This window comes from Raphanus sativus, chromosome 2 (assembly GCF_000801105.2).
Source record: "Raphanus sativus cultivar WK10039 chromosome 2, ASM80110v3, whole genome shotgun sequence".
NCBI classification, from domain to species: domain Eukaryota; kingdom Viridiplantae; phylum Streptophyta; class Magnoliopsida; order Brassicales; family Brassicaceae; genus Raphanus; species Raphanus sativus.
In genome coordinates, this window is record NC_079512.1 from 16,008,402 (window position 1) to 16,027,911 (window position 19,510).

The 19,510-nt window shown below is 37.3% G+C and overlaps 3 protein-coding genes and 3 long non-coding RNA genes across 6 annotated transcripts; 2 read left to right on the forward strand and 4 right to left on the reverse strand.

The window, feature by feature from the left end:
• The first annotated feature begins 553 nt into the window (after positions 1–553).
• Positions 554–1,617, forward strand: LOC108835560 (probable pectinesterase/pectinesterase inhibitor 44). Its single transcript, XM_057004152.1, has 4 exons — positions 554–641; positions 723–1,046; positions 1,247–1,512; positions 1,606–1,617. Exons 1-4 carry the CDS (start codon positions 554–556, stop codon positions 1,615–1,617), a joined length of 690 nt encoding a protein of 229 aa, XP_056860132.1.
• Positions 1,618–1,860: 243 nt separating this feature from the next.
• LOC130505771 (1-phosphatidylinositol-3-phosphate 5-kinase FAB1A-like) lies at positions 1,861–3,903 on the reverse strand. Its single transcript, XM_057000378.1, has 4 exons — positions 3,750–3,903; positions 3,532–3,670; positions 2,757–3,417; positions 1,861–2,665 (listed from the first exon to the last, which is right to left on the reverse strand). The coding sequence occupies exons 3-4, from the start codon at positions 3,282–3,284 to the stop codon at positions 2,591–2,593; spliced, it is 603 nt and encodes a 200-aa protein (XP_056856358.1). The 5' UTR covers positions 3,285–3,417; positions 3,532–3,670; positions 3,750–3,903; the 3' UTR covers positions 1,861–2,590.
• Positions 3,904–7,412: 3,509 nt separating this feature from the next.
• Positions 7,413–8,408, reverse strand: LOC108840983 (uncharacterized). Its single transcript, XR_001948032.2, has 4 exons — positions 8,254–8,408; positions 7,890–7,934; positions 7,722–7,799; positions 7,413–7,636 (listed from the first exon to the last, which is right to left on the reverse strand). It is a non-coding gene; the product is annotated as an uncharacterized LOC108840983 (long non-coding RNA).
• A 248-nt stretch (positions 8,409–8,656) lies between these two features.
• On the reverse strand, positions 8,657–9,601 carry LOC108841367 (transcription factor bHLH63-like). Its single transcript, XM_057000400.1, has 4 exons — positions 9,479–9,601; positions 9,321–9,392; positions 9,135–9,233; positions 8,657–9,043 (listed from the first exon to the last, which is right to left on the reverse strand). Exons 1-4 carry the CDS (start codon positions 9,584–9,586, stop codon positions 8,978–8,980), a joined length of 345 nt encoding a protein of 114 aa, XP_056856380.1. The 5' UTR covers positions 9,587–9,601; the 3' UTR covers positions 8,657–8,977.
• Positions 9,602–14,951: 5,350 nt separating this feature from the next.
• LOC108823640 (uncharacterized) lies at positions 14,952–15,788 on the reverse strand. Its single transcript, XR_001945082.2, has 3 exons — positions 15,550–15,788; positions 15,387–15,481; positions 14,952–15,185 (listed from the first exon to the last, which is right to left on the reverse strand). It is a non-coding gene; the product is annotated as an uncharacterized LOC108823640 (long non-coding RNA).
• A 1,046-nt stretch (positions 15,789–16,834) lies between these two features.
• On the forward strand, positions 16,835–18,883 carry LOC130505807 (uncharacterized). The gene is made up of 4 exons (XR_008941811.1): positions 16,835–17,320; positions 17,478–17,689; positions 17,767–18,112; positions 18,405–18,883. It is a non-coding gene; the product is annotated as an uncharacterized LOC130505807 (long non-coding RNA).
• Positions 18,884–19,510: the final 627 nt, after the last annotated feature.

Consider the following 19,510-nt stretch of genomic DNA (forward strand, 5'->3'; position numbering starts at 1 on the left):
CAAAAATCTTAGTTCAGTGGAAGGGTGAAGCACCTGAAGAAGCTACTTGGGAGTTTTACAACAACTTCACCGCCAAGTACCCTCTCTTTAATCCTTGAGGACAAGGTTGCTCTGAAGGAGAGAGTAATGTCATAGGATGAGTCATCCTTGACATCCTTATCACAACAGCATCTCTCAGCAAAATATGCTGATTCTTTTGCTACTTTATGCTTTTGCTTTTACTTTACAGCTCACGTTTGAACCGTTAGAGCCTCCTTATCTTTAGTATTTGTACCCTGCATTTGCAGAGAAACAATCTTATCAATAATATCATCATTTTCCAAACCTCTAAAAACTCTCTGTTCTCTCTATCAAGATCTAAGCTCTTCGAGGTGATTGTTCTTCCCTAAAATCATCTTCTAGACTTCTATCTACCTAACTTAGAGCTATCGGTTAGCTCCTAGTTGGGACTTATCTATCATACTCACCATATCTGTCTCATTTCGTCATATACATTGAAAAGGGTTTATACTTGGAGAACGTTGAGATCAAGAAGAAGAAATGGAACCTCGTAATGCTAGGTAATGGCATTGACGTAACAGTTATTTCCGGTAACCGCAGCTACGGTGACGGCTCGACCACGTTCCGATCAGCTACATTCGGTAATTAAATGTTTTATGAAGATACTTTTTGATTCATGCACATGTGAAAATCGGTTATAATTATATTTATATATATTTCAGCTGTAAACGGAAGAGGATTCTTGGCTAGAGATATAACGTTTCAGAACACAGCGGGACCAGAGAAGCATCAAGCCGTAGCCCTTAGGTCAGACTCTGACTTATCTGTGTTCTATAGATGTGCCATGAGAGGTTATCAAGATACCCTCTACACGCACACTATGCGTCAGTTTTACCGCGAGTGCACCATCACGGGAACGGTGGATTTTATATTTGGAGATGGGACCGTTGTGTTTCAAAATTGTCAAATTTTGGTTAAGAAAGGACTCCCTGACCAAAAGAATACCATCACAGCACAAGGCAGGAAAGAAGCTGACCAACCCTCAGGTACACACTTCTTGAAACTTCTTTAACTAGCGTTTTGTTAATAACATGTAGTTTCTTGCCATCCAAGCAACTATGTAATATAATGATTCTCAATTATATTGGACCTTTTTGGTTACATCTAGGATTCTCGATTCAGTTCAGCAATATCTAGGCGGACGCAGACTTAGTGCCATACCTGAACACGACACACAGGTATCTAGGAAGGCCGTGGAAGCAATATTCAAGGACAGTTTTCATGAGGAACAACTTGAGCGACGTGGTGAGGCCGGAAGGATGGCTCAAGTGGAACACCACTTTTGCTTTGGACACACTGTTCTATGGAGAGTTCTTGAACTACGGACCAGGTTCAGGACTAAGCAGCCGAGTCAAATGGCCTGGTTACCACGTGTTTAACAACTCAGACCAGGCTAACAATTTCACCGTTTCTCAGTTCATTGAAGGAAACCTTTGGCTGCCTTCTACGGGAGTAACGTTTACTGCTGGCTTGGGTGTTTACATTAACATGGCTCAGTGTTACCTTTTTTTTTGCTATTATTTGTGTCTTTTCAATTAATTTTAGCTTCTGATATGAAATATTTAATATTTATGGGTTGAGACTTGCAAGTTAATAAGTCAAAAGAAGTCCCCAAGAGTATTTTGATATGCAAAAATGTCATAAACAAAAGTAACAAAGAAACTAAAAGAAAGAAGCACTGTATATACAATTGCACCTTGCTTTTATTACTTCTGATGCAAAGGCCATGAAAGAGCTACTACATATAGGCCACTTAAGGCTAAGGGTAAAAACATAAACAGGTATTACCAATAGACCATTCCAAAAGATTAAAAAAAAAAAAAAAAACTTGAACCGAGAAGAAGCCATTACTAAACCCAATATTGTGTAATGTCTTGCTATATTTGCTAACTGCAGAAGATGATGATTCAGGAGTTTTTACCAACACCTTGACGATCGTCTCTCTCTTCTTCATCCTTCACATCTGCTGCTGAAGAACTGTTGCTTGGCACAACCGCGGCAGGTGACCATTGGTCCGGAACCATGAGAAAATAAGCTGTCATTGCTTTCCTGAAACGTTTCTTGTATTGCTGCGGTGATATCACTGTGGGAGTTGAGTTCTTGGGTCCTCCAAGCAGCCCTGAAGTTTTGACCCAAGTCTCCAGATGTTTGCCTCATGAAGTCGATAGTTCCTAGAACAAGTTCGCTTCGTTCCTCATCTACCCCGATTAGTAAGGAGTAATCCATTACGTGAATCGACTTCAACCAACGAAACAAAAAACAACACATCTTCCATCAGTAACATGTACATCCCAAAAACAATTCAAAACAATTTATGGAAGGGAAGCAACAGGAAAAAATTACAGCAAGAAACGATGTATCATTCCAGACGGCTCTTTCAAGAAGCCGTTTTGCCTTGCTCCCAACAAATATTGGAGATGTGGGCATTGCTTCCACCAGATTCTGGTCCAGCAAAACTGTGTTGCTACCAGATGTATCGGGATTGTAACGGGCACGCGTGGAGCCTTTTAGGTCATAAAGCCTAGCGAAGTTACGCTTGAAGAGAAGATTCTCCATCACCAAGACATCCATTTTGAACTCTTTCCCTCAAGTGTTTGGATGAGACCTTTCAACAATATAGCAAAGAATCATGGTATGTCAGTAAAATGGTAACAAAACAAATCGGTTTATGATATGTTATGTCTTGTTTTTAGTACCTGATAGATTCCCAAGATCTTTGCAAGGCTCGTAGGGCTTTTAGTACAGATGGATTCAGTCAAGTATTTGAAGTAAGCTGGAGCAAATTTGATGAAGGACTCAAGCTTGGTCTTTGTAACTTGTTTGATAATAAAACGGTCATCCAAGGTTTTTGCAAAGAAGACATTGCTCTTTCCACCTTGAGCTCCCCATTTTCTACATCGACCAAGAGATCTTATGAAATCGGTTTCTGAAGGACAGCAAATCTTCCTCAGGGCCTCAAACTCCTTCGCATAGTAACACGTCACAGAGTACTTCACTTTCCCAGGAGGACTTTCATCTGTAAACGAGACTCTAGCATGCAGATCTTTCAGATACAAGGATGACTGTAGCAGCTGCGAAACTTGTTCATCAGCAGAGCTAAGGCTTCTATTCATGTCAACTGACAAATCGCTCAAAGAGTTCAACGAGAGAAGGTTCACAGAATCAAAAAGGGAAAAGGAACCTCCACTATCCAAGCGATCTCTTGCCTTATCTGATCCAGACATCTGAGCATTATACTCTGATGAGGTAAGGGCATACGCTATGATGCTAGTAGGCTCGTCATCATATACTGGCAGTACGAAGTCATTAATCCCCAGTGGAAGCAGCAGCCTTGCACCACTTTGCCACTCAAGCTCTCTATATAAGGAAACATAGACAGGCCGGTCTTCAGCCATAATATGCTTGCGAGAATTAAGCGAGTAATTCTTGTTGAGTGAATAGTAAAAGCTAGGAGAAGGCATCTGAACTTACATTGTATGTTCCTTATTGGTTGGCCCACTTTCTGAATCCAACAGCTTATAATCATAACTCTGAGTTCCATTTGCTGAAGGAGCTCTGCTAGGCGGACGAGATATACCATTCTCCGAGGCAGTTTGTTCACCTATCCATGCTGCATCAAGAGTATCAGATAAGTCCGTTGCTTGGGATAGGCTCTCAGAAAGTACCGCTTTAAACAGAGAATGATTTACCCTTCTTAAGACTCTTTTCATACTCCGCATCGCTGGGAAGAGAGTCATTACTACTTGCAGCATGGGTTGATATCGACTTTTCTTTTATGGAGAGGATGCTGTTTGATTGGCATTTAGCGAATTTGGAGTATGCGAATGCGACGCTTTTAGGGAACTTGTCGATGGCGTATTGGGATCAGGATGATCCGTATGAGATGGTTGGTAATCATTGTTTCATCCCTGGAGGGAACGAGACGTTTGTGCACGCTTTGGCTGAGAATCTGCCTGTTTTCTATGGGAATGTTGTGGAGAGTGTTCGGTATGGAAGGGACGGTGTTATGGTTTATGCGGGTGATAAGGAGTTCTCCTGCGACATGGCTCTTTGCACTGTTCCGTTAGGTGTTCTGAAGAAAGGGACCATTGGTTTTTACTGAGACGGGGAAACCCGGATAGATAAATCCCAAGTTAGGAATCCTACTGTGGATTCGAAGAACGGGTAAAGACAGACGTAGAAGATAATCACAAGTTTAGAAAGATCAACTCGAAAGACTGAATTCAGATGTAAAGCTCTTGAGAAAACTTTAGTTGCTTGAGGTTTTAAGAAGACGTTTATTGATATTGTATGTTTAAAGCATTGCCCTAAGGCTACATATATAGTAAATCAAAGACGGTGTAAACTATCGTAGAAAAAGGAAAGATGAAATTCTAAATAGAAAAGGAAAACTAAAGATGACGGTGAAGAGGTCTGTGACTTATCCTGTCACATTTACCCTGAGCTTCCTGAGAAGAAGAGGGAAGCGATTCAGAGACTCGGGTACGGACTGTGAACAAAGTTGCGATGCTGTTTCCTTATAACTTTTGGGGGGAAGAGATTGATACGTTTGGGAGATTAACCGAAGATTCAAGGACGAGAGGAGAGTTCTTCTTGCTACAGCTACTCTTCGGTCTCTGGTGGTCCGTTGCTCGTAGCACTTGTAGCTGGAGACGCCGCGGAGAGGTTTGAGACTATGTCGCCTACTGATTCCGTTAAAAGGGTGTTGCAGATACTACGTGGGATTTATCACCCGAAAGGAATCGTTGAGACCAGAAACACAAAAGGGAAGTTTACTAGACACAAATTTAATGTATTATTACTAGAATGACTCATAATTTTTGAAAATTATTAGAATATTTTTCTGGTCAAAAATGTCCTTGTGCACTGTTATAACAAAAAAAAAATATTACCAAAATATCCTTGTTATTTGATCGACGACAGATTTATTTTCAAAAAAATAAATCTGCCGAGTAATAAATCTATTTATAAAATCTGTGTAAAAAAATAAATCTATCGTTGCAGTGGTGTCAGACTTTTTTAAAAACGTCAGATTTGTTCACACGGTAGATTTAATTGTTCGATTTGTTTAGAAAATAGATTTTTAAGCATAAATCTGTCGAATGATGTAGCCGATTTGTTATAAATGGCAGATTTATGTGGTCAACTTATTTTCTTATGGACCGATTTATTTACTTATGTTCGACTAATTTTCTTACGGCAGATTTATATAACCGACTTAAAATTGTTGGCAGACTTTTTGTTTATGAAGTGACAGACTTTTAAATTTTTGTTGTGGCAGACTTACTGACGAAAATCTGAGTTTATGTAAACCAATTCCAATTTCGACCAGATTTACAATAATTTCGAATCTGGTATATTTTCAGGTCAGTTAAATTCAGAATTAAGTAAAAAAATTCAGTTGTCGTCATCTCTTTTATACCTCTTTTCTTCCTTTTCAAGTTGTCATTTTCATGGTTGTTTAATCACTTGTTACAATCCTTATTGCTTGGAAAAACATGGATCACATAATTCTCGTCTGCAGAAAATAGAAGTTTGAAAGAAAAAGTGGTTTTTTGAGCATGAACACGAGTTGGAACTGACAAGACAAAACAGATTTTGTGGCAAGCCATTACCACCTTGCAGGAAGACAACGAAGTAAAAACAAACACATGAATTATAAAGTGGCCAGTGCAAGACTGGCTTGATTGATCTTAATCCTATCAATTTATGTTGGAAAACAGATGTTATCTTCTAGAGAAAATTCCTTAAAAATACACAGACTGAATTTCTTTTGCTGAAAAAATACACGAACTTTTTTAGTTTCCCAAAAAATACACAAACTAATTTTGATTGTCCATAAAATACACGAACTTTTGGATTTTGAAGATTTCACACCTCAATTTTAACGGTGTAAACAGTGACTAACAGAATAGTAAGACGCCGTTAGACGCCGTTAACTCTGATTAAAAAGTTCATGTATTTTATGGACAACCAAAATTAGTTCGTGTATTTTTCGGGAAGCCTAAAAAGTTCGTGTATTTTTTTACAAAGGAAATTTAGTATGTGTATTTTTAAGGAATTTTCAAATGGAGTTTGAATATTTCATATACTATTCAGAGGCTAAATATCTGGACCCAATATATATCCAAAATTTTATATTTGTAAACTTTCGGTTCGATTTTGGATCAAATATTTTCGATCTGAAAAATCTAGATCCGGAAGAAACGGCCCAAACCCGATCCAAAGACCTGAAAAAAACACATTCTCTATCACATGATACAGGTCCGAAATTTTATATTTGTAAACTTTCGGTTTGATTTTGGACCGAATATTTATGGATCAGTTCTGATTCAAGTTTTTGAATCCGGCTAGACATTTTAGCCGGATTCAAAAACTTGAATCGGAACTGACCCAAAAATATTCTGTCCAAAACCAAACCAAAAGTTTACAAATATTTGTTGAGTCCAATTTAGTCGAAATCTATCATATATATCTACAAATTCACAAACAACTCTAAATTTTACATTGAAAGTTTCATATTAATTAAAAATGTTTCTGTTACAAAAACAAAACTAAAAAATATTGCAAAAATAATAACAAAATTTTTAGCAGAAAGATCTTGTCGGATTGAATCTATTCGTGTCGATTTTATTAGGCCCAGATATATTCGGATCAGTTCTTTTTGGTTTCAATTCTTTCAAGTAGAAGAGTTTTGGACCCAACAAATATTTGTAAACTTTCGGTTTGGTTTTGGACCGAATATTTTCGGGTCAGTTCCAATCCAAGTTTTTGAATCCGGCTAAAATGTCAAGATTAGGTCTAGATATTTTAGCCGGATGCAAAAACTTGGATCGAAACTTATCCGAAAATATTCGGTCCAAAACCAAACCGAAAGTTTACAAATATAAAATTTTGGATCTGTATTGGGTCCAGATATTTAGCATCTGAATAGGAAATGAAATATCCAAACTCCATTTGAAAATTCCTTAAAAATACACATACTAAATTTTCTTTGCTGAAAAAATACACTAACTTTTTAGGCTTTCCGAAAAATACACGAACTAATTTTGGTTGTCCATAAAATACATGAACTTTTTAATCAGAGTTAACGGCGTCTAACGGCGTCTTACTATTCTGTTAGTCACTGTTTACACCTTTAAAATCGAGGTGTGAAACCTTCAAAATTCAAAAGTTCGTGTATTTTATGGACAATCAAAATTAGTTTGTGTATTTTTCGGGAAGCCAAAAAGTTCATGTATTTTTTCAGCAAAAGAAATTCAGTCCGTGTATTTTTAAGGAATTTTCCCTATCTTCTATTTGTCTCTTACTCATTTTCTTATTGTTATATTGTTTTAATCTATACTTACGTATCGATGTAAATAAAATATCATCAATTTAATTCAACAAGCAGAATACAATAACTGATTTCACCAAAATAAAGGCTTAAAATTTACAATGCACCATCACAATATACAGTTAAATCCATTTGAATGAGATCAGACCAAAAGAAAGTAGCCTCATCAGGTTTTTCTTTCACATCTTCATTCTCCTCAGCCTCATTAAACTCATCAAATTGCTTCTCCTCATCTTCTTCCTGACAAAGTCACCATATCATATTAGGATTCAAAATTCCATGTTAGAGTGAAAAAAAAAGAAAGACAAAAAATTAATAATGATACACATAGTTCTTCATCAGCATTGTTGTTCTCCAGTGACTTGCTATACTCTGTCTCCTTATCCAAATAAACTTTCTTATCCTAAATAGCCACTTAATACAATCCGAGTTATATCACGATAGGCAAATCACCATGCAACCTAGGGAAGAAACAAAGAACAGAGCAACTCACTTCTTCTGTCAAAGACTTCCACTTTTCACCGCCTAGCTTTGCAACCTACGATCATATAGAAAGCACAGTCTATAAAAGCTTCACATAGAAAACACTAGCACATAGTTTACTAAATCTCTACCGATTATCAAATACAATCTTTAACCAATCTCACATTTATGAATTTAACAGAGTTCAAAGGAAGGTTAAATGAAATTGGGAATTAGGGTTTCTAAATTTCAACATGCAATCAATCAATATATGATAACAACAAACTTGAATAGCATAGGTTTAGGACTCAAAGATTAGAGTAACTTTCAATTGAAAGCAAATTGTGACAGAGGTGAAATCAATTTCAGATTTGTCTACAAGGACAGAGACGAACATGAGTTAGCTTGGAGGATGGCGGAGACGAAGCCGTTTACGGTAGAGGTGACGGAGAAGGAACAGTCGGAGCTGGATGTGCGGAGACGATGAAGAGTGCGTTTTGTCGCCTTTGGTGAAGAAACCCTACGAAAAAGACAAAGGTAAAGTGTTTCGTCGTTTTTTTTCGTTCTTATAATATTAATTTTTTTTTTGCCTTTTTAATTAGGTTTTAATTATCAGTAATGGCAAAATCGTAATCTTCCATGTTCCAAGAGTTATTCTAGTTATTCCAATATTTTATGAGTTATTCTAGTCATTAGTAGAATAATTTGAGTTATTCTGGGTAATTTCTCTAAGAAGAATATAGAATTATTGTTTGGCATCTATACACACAACAATACTGTATACACTCTTGTCTCTGATACTACAATGATGGGCTGAGATTCTTTTAAGTCAATTTACTCAAATTAGTAAATAACTGCTAACTTGCTCTCTTTTCTGATGAAATAAATATGAGTTTGATCTTCCCACTTGAAAAAAAAATAAGCTGCCTGTATCCAGAGAACCTGCATAATCAAATCTTATATTATGTAAAATTTGAATGAAGTGTGATATTTGAACTTGTCCTAATAAACCATAAAGCCAAAGATTATTATGCCATATAATCACTGCTAGTAAAAATTATACCTGACAATGGTCTAGAACTGAGGAACGCTTTTTAAATTTGCGCGGATCGTTCTTAGTCAAACACCTAGACTGCTATAAAGATTCTGCACATCAGAGTCCCACATAGTAGCAGATTGACCATTCTGTAACATAATCAAACATGTATAGATTTTTTATTAAACCAAAAGTTATATATGATCATAATGGAAGAGAAATGAAAACCACATAACCTACGTTGAAACATGACAGTGGATCAGAACTAGTAACCACTTGCTGCATTGGATTGAAATGAACATAACCGGACACAGTGTTTGGTATGGGAGCTGAGACAACCTGGATTCAGTTCATATTGATTTATCTAAAAAGGTTTTTACATATACAGAATCGCACAAACAAATTAAAAAAAAAAAAAAGACTAACCTCTTTGGCAAAAATGTCATCGATGTTGAAATCCAGCCTTGGACTAACAGTTGCTAGCTTCATCGATAAGAACTGTTCCAAACATAAACACCATATGTTAGAGTACACACTATAGTATTTATATACACTTATAAGATACTGGAAAATGAAATTCAAACCTCGACTTGTCGCTGAAGAGACTGAACATAGTTAATGATCTCATCAAGCATCCCTGCTTTGCCAGTAATCTTGTCGCATCCAGGAACTAAATCTTGTAGAAACATCATTCTCTCACTGATCTTCTCTCTGTTGAGATAAGCTTGAAGATAGCTTGAGAGTCAAGCAAACCTATTCCTAGTTAGTTTGTGATTTCCTAAATAAAAGGAAAATACGTGTGTGTGTTTTACAATTAGGAATAGGATTAATATTATCTATATAAGCAATGTCGGGTGTAATGGCATTAGCTACGGATTGTGATTGAAGCTTAGTTTTGAGTTATTTTCTAAGCATTGAGTTTGAGATTAATAAGAAAGAGTGTTTCTTATATTGATTCTTGATTTCGATATTTGGTATCAGAGCCTTATACGAAAACAAATTGATTGACGAAGCACTGAGAGACTTGACGAACAACAATGGCGGATGTGAAGGATAAGGATACGAAGGATGAAGTTGAAACAACCACCAAGGAGACCGGACCATCTTCCATAAAATTCCCGATGCTAAGCTCCTCTAACTACACAGTATGGGCTATGAGGATGAAGATTGCTCTTAAGGTTAATGAAGTCTGGGAGACTATTGATCCAGGAATCAAACACGACAAGAAGAACAACTTGGCTGTTGCCCTGATTTTTCAGTCTATACCGGAAGCGTTGACGCTACAAGTAGGTGACCTAGATACCGCTAAAGCAGTCTGGGAAGCTATCAAAGCTCGACATGTTGGAGCAGAAAGAGTAAGAGAAGCTCGGTTGCAGACATTAATAGCAGATTTCGACAGGTTGAAGATGAAGGAGACTGATACAATTGATTCCTTCGTCGGCAAGCTATCAGAAATAACGTCACAAGCTGCATCTCTTGGAGAAATCATTGATGAACCAAAAATTGTCAAGAAGTTTCTTAAGACTCTTCCGAGAAAGAAGTACATACATATTGTTGCTTCTCTCGAACAAGTGTTAGATCTGAAGATAACGAGCTTCGAGGACATTGTTGGAAGGCTAAAAGCCTATGAAGAGAGAATTAGTAAAGAAGAAGAGGAAGAACACCATGATGATCAAGAGAAACTTATGTATACAAACATGGAGTCACAGCGAGATGGCTATGTTGGGAACAGAGGTCGTGGCAGAGGAGGACGAACGAACTGGAGAGGAAGAGGTCGAGGTCGTACTGGTGGTTACTATGCACAGAGAGAGGCATATAAACAGAGTGGAGATCGTGATACATCACATATCACCTGTTTTCGATGTGATAAGCTTGGGCATTATGCAGCTGATTGTCCGGATAGATTGCTCAAGCTACAAGAAACCGTTGAGAAGAAGGAGGATAATACTCAAGAGGCTGATAAGTTGATGATGCACGAATTGGTTTACCTAAACGAGCAAAAGATCCAACCAAGCATGTTTGAAACAGAGCAAGGCGTGGAGAATTTGTGGTATCTTGATAACGGAGCATCAAATCACATGAGTGGGAACCGCCTCTTCTTCTACACACTTGATGAAGAGATTACCGGAAAGGTTAGATTCGGAGACGATTCTCGAATAGACATAAAAGGCAAAGGTTCAGTAAGATTCATTCTAGCAGGTGGTGAGAAGAAGATACTAACTAATGTGTACTACATACCTGGTCTTAAGAGCAACATCGTGAGCTTAGGTCAGGCTACTGAAGCAGGATGTGAAGTAAGAATGAGAGATGATCAGTTAATGTTGTTTGATCGGTCAGGTCAGTTGATGATTAAGACTGCGAGGTCAAAGAATCGATTATATAAGGTGATATTGCAGGCTGATATAGTTCAATGCCTGCTAACAGCAATTTCTAGTGAGTCCTCTAAGTGGCATGCACGACTTGGTCATGTCAACTTAGAGACAATGAAGTTGATGACGAACAGAGGACTTGTTGTCGGTATACCAAAACTAAGTATCGAGAAGGAGACATGCGTATCATGCTTACTTGGTAAGCAAACAAGAGGATCTTTTCCACAATCAACCGACTACAAAGCGACCATCCACTTGAACTTGTCCACGGAGATCTATGTGGTCCTATCACACCGGCAACACCAGGACAAAAGCGATATGTGTTCGTGCTAATAGATGATAATACACGCTACATGTGGACGATTTTGCTCAAGGAAAAGAGTGAAGCTTTTGAGAAATTTAAAACTTTCAAACAACTTGCAGAGCACGAGACCAAAACTACAGTGAAAACGTTTCGGACTGATAGAGGAGGGGAGTTCATGTCACACGAGTTTATGGCTTATTGTGATAAGAATGGCATCAACAGACATCTGACAGCTCCTTATTCTCCACAACAGAATGGAGTCGTCGAGCGTCGAAACCGTACACTGCTAGAGATGACAAGAAGCCTCTTGAAACATATGGGAGTACCAAACAGACTATGGGGAGAAGCTGTTAGGCACGCCACCTACTTAATAAACCGAGTTGCAACACGAGCTCTAGATGGGATGACGCCTTACGAAGCATTGAGAAAGAAGAAGCCAAACATCGAGCATCTTAAAGTATTCGGATGTGTATGCTTTGCAAGAACTAATACGATAGGAAGAAGAAAACTTGATGATCGTTCAAAGATGTTAGTGCATTTGGGTACGGAGCCTGGATCCAAAGCCTACCGATTGTTTGATCCAACTAAGAGAACGATTGTAGTAAGTCGTGATGTGTATTTTGATGAAGAACGGCGGTGGAACTGGAACGAGACAAAAGAGAAAGAAGATAGCTTTGAAGTTGTGTTACCACCTTTGATATGTAATGAGGATAGTGATGATGATAAAGGTATGGATGAGTCTGCAAGTAGTGATGATATAGTTAATAATGATGAAGAGGAAGATGATAATGATGGAGAAGAAGAAGAACCGCAGTCACAACCACGGAGATCAACACGGGTAAGCAATAAACCAGCTTATCTAGAGGATTATGTTCTATTGGCAGAAGCAGAAGGTGAGAGGTTACTAATGGTGATTAACAACGAACCAAGGAACTTCCAGGAAGCTAGCGAGTTGCAGGTATGGATCGATGCATGTATGGACGAGCTATCATCAATAGAGAAAAATAATACTTGGATACTGGTTGATTTGCCGAGAGGATTCAAGCCTATCGGTCTTAAATGGGTGTTTAAGATCAAAAGGAATGCAGATGGGACTATTAGCAAGTTCAAAGCTCGGTTAGTTGCAAAGGGTTACGTTCAGAAACATGGCATTGATTATGACGAAGTCTTTGCTCCTGTTGCGAGGATTGAAACAGTAAGGTTAATCATTGGAGTTGCAGCGTCGTATGGTTGGGAGATTCATCACCTCGATGTGAAAACATCATTCTTGCACGGAGAGTTAAAAGAGGAAGTGTATGTTACTCAACCTGAAGGCTTTGAAATTAAAGGTCAAGAGAATAAAGTTTATAGATTGCAGAAAGCCCTCTATGGCCTAAAGCAGGCTCCGAGAGCTTGGAACATCAAGCTCAATCGAATTCTTAAAGACCTTGGCTTCACACGATGTACCAAAGAACCATCGTTGTACAGGAAGGAGGAAAACAGAGGTCTTCTGCTCGTGTGTGTCTACGTTGACGATTTACTTGTTACTAGTTCCTCTTTACAACTGACGATGGACTTTAAGAAAGAGATGGGAAGCAAATTTGAGATGAGTGACTTGGGAAAGCTTACCTATTATCTAGGTATCGAGGTTCGACAGTATGATGGTGGTATTATATTGTCACAAGATAGATATGCGAGGAAGATTTTGGAGGAGACAAACATGCACGCCTCCAACCTTACTCATATTCCTATGGAGATAAACTTGAAGCTATCAAAATCACCATTAGAGAGGAGTATTGACGAGAGAGAGTACCGAAGAGTTATTGGATGTCTTCGTTATCTACTACACTCATGACCTGACTTGTCTTTCAGTGTCGGAGTCCTCAGTAGATACGTGCAAGACCCCAAGGAATCTCATGGAACGGCGTTGAAACAGGTGCTCAGGTACCTTCGCAGAACAACAGCTCTTGGCTTACGTTTTACTCGAGCTTCAAGTATGGTATTGGTGGGTTATAGCGACAGCTCGCACAGTGTTGATATTGACGATGGAAGGTCGACTACTGGTCATGTTTTCTATCTTGGAAACAGCCCTGTAACTTGGTGTTCTCAGAAGCAAGAGATAGTTGCATTGTCATCTTGTGAAGCAGAGTTCATGGCGGCTACGGAGGCTGCAAAACAAGCTATTTGGCTCCAAGAACTACTAAGTGAAATCGTTGGAGAAGCAAGCAAGAAGGTTGTCATAAGAGTTGATAATAAATCTGCAATAGCTCTCACAAAGAATCCTGTGTCTCATGGATGGAGTAAACATATTCATAGGAGGTTTCACTTCATAAGAGAGTGTGTGGAAAATGAACAGATTGAGGTTGAACATGTTCCGGGAAATGAGCAACGAGCTGACATACTTACGAAATCACTTGGGCGACTGAAGTTTAGAGAGATGAGGCGACTGGTTGGAGTTTTTGAAGTGTGTGAGAGTGAGTTCAAGCTTAAAGAGGAGAATGTTGAGATAAGCTTGAAGATAGCTTGAGAGTCAAGCAAACCTATTCCTAGTTAGTTTGTGATTTCCTAAATAAAAGGAAAATACGTGTGTGTGTTTTACAATTAGGAATATGATTAATATTATCTATATAAGCAATGTCGGGTGTAATGGCATTAGCTACAGATTGTGATTGAAGCTTAGTTTTGAGTTATTTTCTAAGCATTGAGTTTGAGATTAATAAGAAAGAGTGTTTCTTATATTGATTCTTGATTTCGATACTCTCTTCTAGCCTACACAGTTTTAACAAACAAATCAATTAGTCTCAATGTTTTTTTTTAAAGGGATTAACTGAAACTAATTAATTAGAAAAAGTGATGGTATTTGGGTGTTGGTGTCTTAATGTTCATGTGTTGGGTCTTGGAACATATTTTACAAATTTTTTGAAGTTAATAATCACACACCACTATATAATGTTCATGTATGATGTGGACAAGTGAGGATTCATTTCTCGTGTCTTTTGACACTATATAGAATTTATTCACAACAGTTGCAAGTTTTTGGATGACGTTTTGCATTGCAATGCATGGAGATCCAGTTTTTATGTATCTGACAGGCGATATAAACCTTGTTGACTGCATTTGTAGAAATTAACAAGCTGTGTGTGTCAGTCAGGGGAGAGATTCTTGGTCAGAATTTAGGGTCTCGACTCGAGGTCCTTTGCATTTTCTTTACGAGGAGAGTTTTTGCACACCCTTTTACCCTAATTACAAACGTGTAAAAAGGTTGGATAACAGTTCAAAATGAACAAAAAGGAAGAGAATTTTAAAAGCTGGGGATAAGAATTCTAAGGAAGGAAGAAGCGAGAGCTCTCACTCTTGTTCCTTTTCGTTGTTACACAAATAAGCAGTGGATAAAACACCCAAATATGTTGCAGAGGTAAGAAGAGTTTCTCATCCTCTTTGTTGTTTTCATTATTACACACAAATAAGTAGTAGCAGTAGAGATATCATAAAAATAAAAATAAAACACACCACAAACGTCCATTATTATTACGCAAATAAGTCAGGGATGATAGATAAAACGAAGTCTAGATCGAGTTTCCCACGAACAACACACAGGTAGTATTAGTAGCCTAGACATCAATCATCCTTCTTCTTTCCCTGAAAGAAATCAAATGGTTGAACATTACACAACTAATAAGTCAAGGGATAAAACATAAGCCTAGATGGAGTTTCACAAAACATCAAATCATACCAAATCAATCAATTTTAAAGGTGAATTTCACCAAACATCAAAGTCAAGGGATAAAAGATAGCCTAGATCGAGTTTCACCAAACATCAAAGCATAACAAATCAATCACCTTATTACGAATTTCCCCTCGGATACGGATACGCTTTTCCTCGTCCTCGATGGACTTGCCTACTCTTAAGCAATGCTCTCTTCTCTTGTAAGTATCTGAAAAATTGGAACGAGGAATAAGACATAGTTACAAGACATACATACATGAATTCTAAGAACCTTACTTATTGCAGCTTTGCCGAACCATCCTCCCACAAATGCTAAACCAAGAACAAATTTGTCCTGCTCCTTCCACACATGCTTGGCCCTCGGAGACACGGAGGAATCCGCGATTGATGAGAATCCTCTCCTAACACTCGCGAAAATCGTTTGCGCCGACGAGTTCTTCATCATCTCTTTCTCTTTGTTCCGCTGAATCCTTTGCCTTTTGGTTGTGAAATTAGGGTTTCTCTGCTTTCCCAATTATCTCCTCCTTTTATTTACTCACTCCAAAGCCAGCCCAGTTTATACAAAGCCAGCCCAATTCACCTCAAACAATCTCAATAATCAAACCTATATTAAAAGGGAACAATACTTAGGTTCACCCATGAGTTGAACTTATGAATTCACCTCTTTCTTTATTTCAATCATATTTCCATAAATATTAATGTCACATAAATAAATTATAAATCACAAAAAAAATAAAATTTATATCATAAATTCTAAATTCGAACCCTAAATCCAAATCTTAGATCTTAAATTTTAAACCAAACTCTAAACCCAAATCTATACCCTAAACCCAAACATATACCCTAAACCCAAACTATATACTATAAATTCTAAATCTAAATCATATACCCTAAACTCAAACTATAAACCCTAAACCCAAATTCTAAACCCTAAACCCAAACTCTAAACCCTAAATCCTAAACCTTAAAGCCAAACTGTAAACCATAAACCCATAATTTTCAAATACCTTTGGGTTAATGATCATCAAATGTATTTTCAAATATATTTTAGGGTATAGAGTTCGGGTTTATGGTTTATAGTTTGGGTTTAAGGTTTAGGATTTAGGGTTTAGAGTTTGGGTTTAAGGTTTAGAGTTTGAGTTTAGGGTTTATGGTTTGAGTTTAGGGTTTATGATTTAAATTTAGATTTAGAATTTAGGGTATATAGTTTGGGTTTAGGGTATAAGTTTGAGTTTAGGGTTTAGGGTTTGGTTTAAAATTTAAGATCGAAGATTTGGATTTAGGGTTTGAATTTAGAGTTTATGATTTAAAGTTTATTTTTTTGTAGTTTATAATTTATTTATTTATATGATATTAATATTTATGGTAATTTGATTGAAATAAGGAAAGAGGTGAATTCATAAGTTCACTCCTGGAGTGAACCTAAGTATTGTTCATTAAAAGGAGGATATAATCAAAGAGGAAATTGTCCACGTCGTAAAAAAATCGTCCAATAGAAATAGAGCTTCGCGCCACGTCAGATATGCTTTGGTCGAGTCTTTCATTTGGGCTGTGATTTTTTTTTAACTACCCAAATCAAGCCCAACTCGCTATGGCTGAAGCGTGATCTTCCCCGACGATTCCTCTTTCCCGACGATCAAATTCTCAGCACTTCACCGTCACCGTAAACCACTCTTGCTTTAATGGTTTCGTTCCACCTTCCCCTCTATCTCCTTCTATATAAAGCCAACCCTAATTGAGACTATGCAGAAACATCTACATCTATCCGGCATGAAATACACCCGAGAGTCTCCCCTCCCCACCACCAAGTCTCCCGTCGCCGTTCCTCTCTCCAATTGAAAATGACAGCTCACCCTCATATACATGTCAGCATCCATGGCCACAAAAACCGTGAAACCTGTTGCGATGCGTCTGCATTTTTTTCTGTAATTAGGAGAAAGGAAGCAAGAGCAGGAACGATGTTTCAGTGTCAAGGTTTTGGTGAAAACCAGAAAGGATCAAGTATGTTTCAGTGTCTTGATATCATTTGCTCCAAACAATTCCATAGGTATGTGCCAATGTCTCATATTACATGGTTTCTGCTTTCTTTGTTCTGTTGCTTTAAGATTTTATTCTCTTTCACCTTCTAATTAATTGTTACTTACTCTCTGATTTACATGTCTATTCGATCACAAAAAAAAACTCTTAATCCTTTGCTCCTACAGGTTCTAATCATCTCAACCTAGAGATTGCTAAGATGATCAGAGGTCACTGGCGACGAAGAAGCCTGCAATTTTGTCAGAGTATCCTAAGGCATTGACCATGATTAGACAAATTTTCAAGTATTATTATGGAGCTGATGTTATTGTGGGCGTGACTATGATGACCGAAATATTGAAGCCAACTTTGAATTTATCATGAAACAAGATAGATAAAGGTACATCAATATTTTGATCTTCATATTCATTTGTTTTTTCTTATATATTCCTTAACGGTTCGTGTTGGATTTATCAGAAGAAAAAGAGTGAGAGAGATTGAGAAGCAGAAGGTGATTTAGGTAACGTTATCAAGGCCAGCCCAATATGAAAGTTGCTTTCCTGAGCCAAGAGTTCGAGGTTTCCATGAGCAGGACTGTGAAGGAAGAGTTCATGCGTGCTTTCAAGGAAGAGATGGAGATTACCGAGAAGCTGGAGAAAAATCAGAAGGCTATTCAACGGCCTTTTGATTGAAACAGCAGAAAGAGATTGAATCAACTAAGGACTTAATTAGGCTTGGCGCGGGTTGAAACTTTGGATGTGTTCAACAACTGCCGAAAAGATTAGGTGGTTGAAATGTTTCAATGATTTCCTAAGCACAACAGGTATGTCATTTTTTTTTGTTCTAACTTTCGCTGGAAGCAGTGTTTTTGTTTGTTAGCTGTCTCATTCAAATCTTTTTGACATTTCATCTTTTTTTTCCTTTCGAATTAAGTATTTTCTTTTTGGAATGGTGCAATTAGTAATAATGTTTTTACGGGGTTTCTTCCTGAATCTGTTGGTCATCTTCCAGATTGGTTAATATTTTCTTACTTTTCTTTAGTTAAAACAAGAGAATGATAAAGGATAACATGGAGTTGCTTTAGTTTAATTGAGATACATTTTACTTTCTTACAGCTCCAGTAACATGATTATATGATTCTAGCTCACGTTTCTTGCTGTGGAAGAGGGAATCTTGCTAGACAATATCTTCTTACCCAGACGTGATGAGCTGCTTCCATTTCAAGAAGATATCAATGGCGGACTAAAGAACAAGTGTTGGTGTCTGAAATAACAGAGAGAAAGTACTTGCAGAAAAAGTAAGCACATTAGGTAATAGACAGTTGATGAGAAAGAGAAAAAGTGGGAAGGTTGAGTCGGGGATCAATGGCAAAGACACTACGGTTGAAGAAGAAGAAGCGGAGAAGACTGATATTATCCTAGACGTAATTTCCCGGTTGACAATGATGACATGCAGTTTTAGTTTTCTATCACCTCTTTGAGTTTTATATCGCCTCTTTGTATTGATATAAATTAGTTTTTTCGTCTGTAAAGCTTGCTTATTTGCAAAAGAGTTCCATAGTTTAGTGTCCTAATAATATCTTCCATTAATCTTATCATTTTCTGATCCTAATAAAATCTTTTGCAGATGATAAAATATATGTGGCTTAGTAGTTAGGAATATGAAACAATGTTGGCTTGAACTACTTCAAGGTGGAAAAGAGATCTTCCAATCATTTACTAAATATTTCTCAAAATTTCTATAATAAGTTTGACATTTCTTCCTACCAGAACTATTAACAAATAGTATTACGTCTTTTCTACATGAGAAGTAAATAGAAATTCACCACAGATAAAAAAGACTACGACCTTAGTCTTTTTTTTGAACAACCAACTATTTCATTAAGAAGAAAGCATAGTCAAGAGTTCAAGGAATACAATGCATATTTAGCTAAGGCATCAGCAGAAGAGTTCAAGCTCCTAGGTACATAAGCAAAAGAGACAAAAGTAAAAGATGAAGATAGATTCTCGATAGACTATGACCTTAGTCCATCCATCAACTTTACGGTCTTAGCATTTAGCATTTAGCAAAAAAAAACATTTACGGTCTTAGTCGTAGCATTTTTCTTTTTTTTTTCTCATTAAAATATTAAACTATTTTATTGAGTTTCTCTTGATTTTCTAAATACTGCAGGAAAGCTAATATTCACATAAACATTAAACTAACATAAAAGATAATCTCT